Below are 8,506 nucleotides of genomic sequence, written 5' to 3' on the forward strand. Positions count from 1 at the left end.
GGTGGGCAGCAAGAAACGCATGCACACCAAAGAACAAATCTGAGTCACATGCCTAGTTCTATTGGTTTCTACAAAGAGCGGCTAGCTTAGATCTTAGACCAGTCGGTCACTGTCGAGGTCGCCAAGGTGATCTTACAGCACCGCCGTGGGGATTTCTCATGATTTTATGTAGGCAAGCCGCAAGCGGTGGTGGTGATTGGCTGGGTGGTGTCGCTGCCTTGGGAAGAGACGAAGTGATGGTAAAAGTAAGCAGGATCCGATGATTCTTCCGTGGGGATAGCCAAAGTCAAGATGTCGACTACAGACTTGTCGCGGACTTGCAGTGAACCTGGATGCGGCAAGCCTGATTTGTGGATCGATGGCGGGTCTTGACTTTGTTAGGCCGGGATTGGATGGTTGCGGAGGGTGGTGTGCTTGATTGGGTTCCCATGGAAGAATGTGGCCTCCTCGTGGATCTGGTCATGCCCATCCTAGAGAACATTGTGTCCCTAGCTCCCTCGAGGAGCAAGGACAGTGCAAGCGGCAGCAGGGGGTAGGGGTAGATGTGGGGAGGGATGTCGGCGGCTGCTCGAGGTCATCATGATGAAACCCTTGACGTCCCATCTTTATCAATGGAAGTGGAAGAGCACGAAGTCGAGATTGGATAGGAGTTTGAGTTCTTTTTGGCACCGATCGGTTCCCCACTTTAGAGATGTATTTTTTTGCGTGCGAGCAAACAGTGGGTTGATTCTAAAAGGGATAGGCACTTTTCAACAGAAGTGCATGACGGACCAAAAATATGACCTCATTTTATTTGTTTGATAGATATCGTATTATTCGTTGTTGTTCGTTCGGTGAAATTTCCTAATATTTGATTGTTGTGTTTCTAATTAGAGCACCCCATAATCATCCAATATGAGGGGATGATAAATGAAAGATACTGATTATAAATTTTAAAGAACCCGTGGCAACGCACGGGCGTTATACTAGTTAGAAGTAGAGATAGGTACCCATCCACACTCTATTCCGTGAAGCACCTCCTAAAGACTAAGCCAACAAATTTTGAAATTGACAAAGTCACCACATCAAGAGGCTAAATTTAGTTACACATCAATCTGGGTGGGGATTAAAACCAGAAGCGGGAGATCTGAAATCGAACACGTGTACACGTACGACCCATTTGTTACTTCCGGTCGCGCAGGTACGTAAGTGGATTGGATTCGATCGGTCGGCCGTGGCGGGATCGATCGATGGTTAATTGCGCATGGTGATGGCGGTGGAGGAGGTGAGCATGTGCGTCACGGTGGTGACCCACCTCTTGTACACGGCGTAGTCGTCGGCGCGGAGCTCCACCTTGCCCCTGCTCGTCCTCACCTCCACCGGGTACGTCGCGTCCCCCTCCCGGCTCGCCTTCTCCGGCGCGCACGGCCGGACGTCCTCCACCACGCCTGCCAACGTACCAAACGTGTTGAAAGAACTAAGAAAAGGGAAAGGGTGTTCGATCTCATGCAACTCATGGTATTTGCTTACATTCTTTGGTGTTGGAGAAGGCCTGCATGACCAAGTTCATCTTCTTGATCCGGAGGACGACCTTGCCGTTCCTGTCCGTGGCCGCGGACACCGTGTGCAGCTTCCACTTGCCTGCACGGACGGCAACATGCATGAGATGAGAAGAGTTTGATCATGGCACGACACGCACGATGCGACGGCGGCCGGCTTACCGTCAGGCATCGCGACGAACAGCTCGTCGCCCTTGGCCAGCGCCGCCTTGGACCTCGCGTAGTTGAAGTCGAAGTCCAGGTCGTCCTGCCACGGCGCCGTGCCACCCTGGTCCGCCCTCTCGCTCTGCCCATGGCCGCCGCTGCCGCCGCGCCTCCCTCGCAGCGCCGCCGCGCCCCGCAGTGCTGTCAATTCAACGCGCAAACAAATGATCTCGTGATCTGAATTCTTTGGAACCATGTCACATCTCAAAACGTCTCCGGCCGGTCGAGAGGGCTTACAGGTGGCGGCGGCGGCGGTGAGCGTGATCACGTTGCTGGCGTCGGTGGCGGCCACGGCGGCGTTGACTGCCGCGGCGACCTGGTCCCGCGTGGCGCCCGCGGCCTCGGCCACCTTGGCGCACTGCGCCGCCACGAGCGCGGCGGCCGAGGCCACCGCCGTCTCCCTCATCGACGCCGACGCCGAGCCGCGCGCCGCGGGCGCGGAGTTCTCCGCGGCGATGGCGGCGAGCACGGCCGCGACGCCCGCGACGGACACCGCGGCGTGGACCTCGGCCCTGTGCAGCCGCGCCTCCTCCTTGCGCTTCTGCTTCCGCTCCTTGACCCACTTCTTGAGCGAGATGCCGCTCCACGGCGCCGACATCTTGCGCGGGAGCTGCGTCCACACGTACCAGGTTCAAATATTTAAGATCCAGCAAAATCATGGAAACATATCGCGTGCCATTTAAATATCCTCGATCCGCGCGTTAATTGGAAATCAATCAACAAACCATTTGCCATCTGGCTTCTTCTACTGCACGATTCGTTCCATTTGCATCACGATCACGTTTCGTTTTTGCAAAGAGCAAATCGTGCTAATTAAACCTGCCGGCTCCTAAATCCTTTCACTCACCCATTTCTTCTTGTTGTCGTAGTCCAGCTCCGGGTGAATGGCCTTCTGCAGCCATATCCATGACTGAAAAAACACCGCCAAAAAGCACACAGTTAACACCATCAGGCTATACCAAAGCTTGCACATACACCATGAACATCACATGGCCGCATCAACTTTGTACCTTCAGATCGTCGTATTTCCATTGCGGTTGCGTCGTGCCACCGAAGCCGCTGTCGTCAACAACCAAGCTACGATCATTCCTCTGCAAAACCACCCGGGGCATCCATATCCTGAGTGTGATCTCCTGACAAAATGCTACTTATTTGCTACAGTACAATGAAGTTACCTACACTTACCTGCAGCTGCGACAGGTCTCTCCTATCATCGTCAAGCCCAATGACAGGGTGCTCCACCAGCGCTAGCGAGCGATCCTCCTCCTTCGGACCCGTCTGAAGAACTTGGATCGCCGAGCTGCACCACGCGCTCGACAGCAGGTCCATCGGCTCCTCCGATGGCGGTGGCTCTTCGCGCACGATCGCCATCAGGCCTCTGTGATCCGGCTCCATGCCTACAGCTAGTTCCACCAGAGGTTAGCAACTGATCAGAGACTTATACAGGACAGAGATATGGTTTGATCTCTGGTGGTTGTGCAGAGGCAGCTTCCCACCTGCAGCCGAATAGAATGCCTTGGCAGGAACCAGATCCTCCATCAGATCACTAGGATAGCTCCAACCACTTTAGTCCAACTTTTAGCTGTAAAAAAACTTAAACAAGACAGGTGTCACAGAGGGGCAGTGAGTTTAATACCCCAAAACACTGATTAAACAAGCGTGTTAGTGGGCTTTTGGGGGGAATAAGAGTGGGGTAAATCATTAGCTTCACCCATTCATGCTTTAGCTGCACACAAAGAAGATGGAATCAAAATGGGGGACCTCGGAGCCTTTATCGTAAAAAAAAACATCGGCATAACCGTCCTTAAACATTCGGGGAGTCTTAGTACGCACTTTGGTGCTGGATTTCATACTTGAACCGATTTAAAAATTGGAACCATGCTGCAAAGAGGGGGTACTTAGGTTTTCCTGGGTCCAATGGTCCCATCTATTCTACTGATAATCAGAGGCTTCTGTGGGAGAACATGCCATGTTTGGAGATTGGGTTGCCACTGCTGCAGAAGAAAATTGAGAAAAGGCAGCAGGATGAGGGTGTCCTCCAGAAGATGCTACAGAACTTTCCTAGCATCATTGCCATGCGTGCAATACTGCAATGCTGGAGCAAAGACGTACACTGTATGGGTCACTGACCGTAGAGCTGCAGTGTCGTATCCCGTAGCGGCAGAACGCGAGAATCTAGTGGAATGTTCAGTGAACTGGGATTCAGTATCTCATCCTGTAACATAAATTCTGTCAACAAAATATGCAAGTCAGGATATTATATATGAGCTAATTCTCACAGGAAACCGGGGGAATATACATGATGTAGAACTGTAGATAGCCTTGAAATTCTTCAGTTCTGAAGTATCACTGTACTATGGTGTCGATGTTGTTATATAGCTTTGAGTTTTGAATTCAATGAGTGTTGAGAACTCTTAACTGATTGTGTGCTGGGTCAGCAGAAAATCAGCATATCAAGCAGAAGGTGCTGATGCCCCCCACTTGCTTGCAGCTACAGTGCCATAGCCTTTCCCATTTTGGAATAATGAGCTTTGGCACATAGCAGGAGGGAATATCATTAACTGTTGAATCATTAGCCATCAGCTCCTCAAGAAGTTGCAGCATGGTTTGCAGTAGGAATAGTGCTTGCAGGTCATCCAAAACAGAGTTGCCATTGGTGAGGAATAGTTGAGCAACTCCCAACATCGCTTCTTCAAAAGGTGAGTAAGACTCCAGTGAGGGGCAGTAGTTTCTCATTGCTGGTTGGTGTAATAATCAACATCTTAAAGCAAATTTGGTGGCTTAAAGCTTAGATGTGGTGCATGCATCAGGTTAAATCATTTTTTCGCTTATTGCCGCCCGCCTAAAGAGCATTCCAGCTGAAGCCTCTTAGCCATTGTTTATTCTAGCGTCATGTGTAGGCCTTCTAATCCTGTCTGCTGATCATTCACCTTTTGACAAAACTTGAGGGGGATTTTTATATCTCATGGCAAGGGCCCTTTCGATCATGGGATATCGGTTCGATCGTCGAGCTTTACAACTCTTTTTTTAAAATGTAAAGCTGGCTCTGCGGATTCTTGAAGGCTCCCGCATAATTTTTCGAGGGGAAGCTAAAAATCATGTTAATTTGTCGGCATGGAGTTCTTGTCATGGCTTTTTAGTAGCTTTTGGGAAAGGGAGAATGGTTGATGGACAATTTTCAGGGCATGTTCAGAATGTCTTCATCAGGAAAAAGAAAAGTTGCTAGATGGCTAACACTTCACATTCAGCTGAGATCAGATCTGCCATTGTTTTAGCTCAGTAAAACACTTGATTGCTGATTTTTTGAGAAATTTCTGAATCTTCTTATTTATGTGTAAGCAGACTGCCTAGCACAGTCAGCCTATAGTTTAGCAGCATCGCCTTGATGCCCAGCTTGCTGTAGGCCGTTGTGGCTGTCTATTCTTCTGAGTTTCAGTTGATCAGCCTGGTTTTTGTTGATTATATAGAGGGGCAAGTGACATGGAAATAACTCCATAAGCCACATTAGATAGTAACAGTTGTTATAATAACCAAACCAAGAAAAATCAACCCCAGACATGAACTAAGCCATACTCAAACTTCATTGGGGAGAACTCAATATATCAGAAACATTAGCTTCAAGTCTCAAATTCATTATAAACTTTTGCAGGGGAAGAATTACATGACTTGTGTGTTCCCTAGGTTCAGAACTACAAAGAAGATCAACACGCCCTAAATACAGCTAAACATTTTAAATAACCAAGGAAGATGCTTCTTCAGAACCTTGTTTGCGCAGTCTCTGCAATTCTCCAGTTGCTGAAAATTTGAAGCTAAACTATCTCTCCATCAATAATTTGGTGTCTCATCAGAACAATTTCCTTGACAAGATTCCTGTAAGTGAATGGCCGGACAGCCGCCCTCAGGAAGAGCCCTGGAGGGGGCTCGCGCTTCACTCTGACCAGCGCACTTCTGCTCCTTGCACTTTCCTGCTGTACCAGCTTCACCTCATCCTCCTCGGCCTGCTCCTGCTGCATAATCATTGTATTGGAAGTGCCCATTTGCGATTCCATATCTTTCTGCTGTTGCATTTGCCGCTTATTATACTCATATGATTTCTCAACCCTGTTCTTGACCAGTTTCTCCATTTTATCATTACTTTTCATCGCTTTATCCCATTGCTCGTCCCAGTAGTCCTCATTCTCCTCACTACTTTCTATTACTTCATCTGCTTCCACCTCTTCACTGACATCAACCACTTCCTCATCCTCATAGTCGTTGTCTACATCATCCTCGGTATCATCAATCACATCAACCTCCTCATCCTCAACCCAATCAATGATCTCACTTCCAATCTCATCACCACCCTCATCGTCACTCTCATCAGGCGCATCACACCCAAGTTCCATCTCCTCTAGCTTGACTTTCCACTCCTTGGTGTATGGGTGGAGCAGCTCCATGGGATGGTTTGTGAGCAAGAACTCCAGACAGCATGACTTATCCGCCTCACTCAGCTTCGAGTATGCATTTACAACATCATCCACATAAGACTTTGGGCTTGCCTTCACAATCCTGCAAAGGCCCCCGAAGTAGGTCGTCTGAATGACCCTGCCATCCTGTTCAAGGTCAAACAAGAACTGGTTCTCGGTTGAGGGATCAACCAACGGGCGGAGCCGACTGAAGAATTCCTCCTGTGGCTCGAACCTCGACTGGTACAGCGGACGCTTGACATATAGGATGTCCGGGCGCGTCCAGGCCGCGCAGCGCGTGATCAGCTCGCGTGTCGAGTTACCAAACCGGCCCATGAGGCTCCACTTATCCAGCCGCTGGTCCTTGCTGGCCTGGACGGCGACCTCGGCCGAGAGCGTCCACTGCTGCCATGGTGGCTCGTCGGGGCGCCACCTAGGGTGCCGCACGAAGACCCAGTAGTACCGGAAGCCGACGGCATCATCGAGCTCGTTGAGACGGTGTGAAAATTGGTTGGACATCTCGAACTGCTCGTTGCGGTCCCATTCGTCGTGGTCGGCCACCTCGGACATGAGGGAGACGCGGTCGTCGGAGAAGCGGCCGCGGATGGGCGGCCCCACGACGATACCGCGCCAGGAGTAGGGCCCGAAGGCGCCGAACCTGTACCAGTCGTGCGGGTGGCGGAGGCGCGGGTCGTCGGGCCCGTCCATGAAGCGGACGGAGCGGTCGTAGCCGAGGCCGATCATCTCGAGCTCCTCGTCGGTGAAGGTGTCGGCCTGGCCCGAGGCGGCGCGGCGCTTCCGGCGGTAGAAGGCGTTCTCCGAGAGGCGGCGGCTGCGGCGCTTGGCCCGGGACTTGGCCTCGCGCCGCACGTCGCCGCCGCCCTCGATGCGGCCGCCGCCGGGCTTCTTCTTGCTGCGGCCGGCGCGGGCTACGGTGGAGGGGGGCTCCAGAGGGGACGGGCGCGGGCGCGGAGGCGGGGTCGGGGAGGAGGGGAAGGAATAGAGGGCGGGGTCGGAGGAGGCATGGATGGCGGCGACGGAGCTGCGCTTGCGCCTGGGGCAGGCGAGGGGTGTGGGGTCTGGGCGGAAGGGGGAGGAGGTGGCGAGGAGGAGGCGGTGGCCGGAGCAGCGGCGGCTGCGGTGGAGGAGGCGAGGGGATTGCGGGGGTTTGGGGTAGGGGAAGGGGGTGGCCAAGCCGGTCGGCATGGCTGGCTGGGGCTTTGGGTTTTGGACCTGTCGGAGTTGAGATTTTCCTTACCTTCAATTTCCCCCATCGCCACTCTGTGCGAGATGGACTGGAAAGTTGGGCCTGAGCGGCCGATCTAGCCCACGAAGATTCGGCTTTACCACCAGATGGCCGGCCCATGAACAGGTAAGGTTGAAGCAAACTAAAATTAAAAGACATGGTTGGTCCCAGCCGCCTGAGGGCGTCATCAAACTTAATGTCGATGCAGCATTTCATCAGGACACTGGTACAGGGGGTACTGGAGCAGTGCTGCGTGATGAAGCCGGTTTCTTTGTCGCTGCTTTCTGCAGTGATATACCCTTTGTGGAAGACGCGTCGACGACAGAGGCTAGAGGACTACGAGATGGCCTCCTACTAGCGAATGAAGTTGGTTGTAACAAAATCTATGTCAAAGCGGATTGTGATGTGGAGCATCCTACGGTCATTCCCATGGACCTATCATCGTCTCACGAAGTGCTAAGAGGACCCATGACTCGAGCTAGAGCTAGAGCTCTCGAGACCGAGGTGACTTCTCTCCTTAGTGATATTACATATGATCCTATCGAGACATGGCTACTACCTAAGTCCGAGATGTTGTGCACGATTAGGTACCAAGAGGACCCTCCCGAAGATGCACGTGAAGACGAACAAGCCGCCAAGTTCACGGATGGAGAGAACCAACGGAAGAAGTCAAGAACAACTCCCAGGCCCCGGACAACCGGCCCCTAGAAGCGTCTACAGCAGCAAGGAGCCAGCGGCCAAGTCTACAGGGCCCGGACATCCGGCGTCCGGCCCGGACATCCCGCCCCCGCCCGGAAATCCGGCCTTCCGCCCGGATATCCGGACACCGCCTATCCAGAGGACAGAAGAGAAGCACCGGCAGCCCGGACATCCGGCCCGACCCCCGGACGTCCGGCCCTGTCTGTCTGCGCATAGTAAAGGGCTGAAGCCCATGTACCCTTTAGCCTCCTAGACTATATGTACTCTCCTCCTACCATGTTTTAGGGTTATCATTGGTTTAGCTCATTTGAGATATAGCTTTGCTCATCCACATCGGATCTACTCCACCAGAGAGACCGCGGCCCCTCTTCGGA

General features: G+C 52.4%; 2 protein-coding genes across 2 annotated transcripts; both read right to left on the minus strand.

Annotated features, from left to right (window-relative positions):
• Positions 1 to 1,008: 1,008 nt before the first annotated feature.
• On the minus strand, positions 1,009 to 3,250 carry LOC119359665 (VAN3-binding protein-like). Its single transcript, XM_037625780.1, has 7 exons — positions 2,928 to 3,250; positions 2,753 to 2,833; positions 2,590 to 2,652; positions 1,980 to 2,352; positions 1,701 to 1,883; positions 1,510 to 1,620; positions 1,009 to 1,427 (listed from the first exon to the last, which is right to left on the minus strand). Exons 1-7 carry the CDS (start codon positions 3,135 to 3,137, stop codon positions 1,234 to 1,236), a joined length of 1,215 nt encoding a protein of 404 aa, XP_037481677.1. The 5' UTR covers positions 3,138 to 3,250; the 3' UTR covers positions 1,009 to 1,233.
• A 2,092-nt stretch (positions 3,251 to 5,342) lies between these two features.
• On the minus strand, positions 5,343 to 8,304 carry LOC119357991. The gene is made up of 2 exons (XM_037624733.1): positions 8,290 to 8,304; positions 5,343 to 7,420 (listed from the first exon to the last, which is right to left on the minus strand). The coding sequence occupies exons 1-2, from the start codon at positions 8,302 to 8,304 to the stop codon at positions 5,552 to 5,554; spliced, it is 1,884 nt and encodes a 627-aa protein (XP_037480630.1). The 3' UTR covers positions 5,343 to 5,551.
• Between the last annotated feature and the right edge of the window lie 202 nt (positions 8,305 to 8,506).

Source organism: Triticum dicoccoides, chromosome 2A, assembly GCF_002162155.2.
Source record: "Triticum dicoccoides isolate Atlit2015 ecotype Zavitan chromosome 2A, WEW_v2.0, whole genome shotgun sequence".
Lineage (NCBI taxonomy): Eukaryota > Viridiplantae > Streptophyta > Magnoliopsida > Poales > Poaceae > Triticum > Triticum dicoccoides.

Bases quoted from the DNA above. Each gene is read 5' to 3' on its own strand.
- LOC119359665 (XM_037625780.1), bottom strand. From the start codon at position 3,137: ATGGAGCCGGATCACAGAGGCCTGATGGCGATCGTGCGCGAAGAGCCA. The intron at 2,834-2,927 runs GTAAGTGTAGGT...GTGGTTTTGCAG, and splicing joins GAGACCTGTCGCAGCTGCAG to AGGAATGATCGTAGCTTGGT. The intron at 2,353-2,589 runs GTGAGTGAAAGG...GTGTGGACGCAG, and splicing joins ACGACAACAAGAAGAAATGG to CTCCCGCGCAAGATGTCGGC.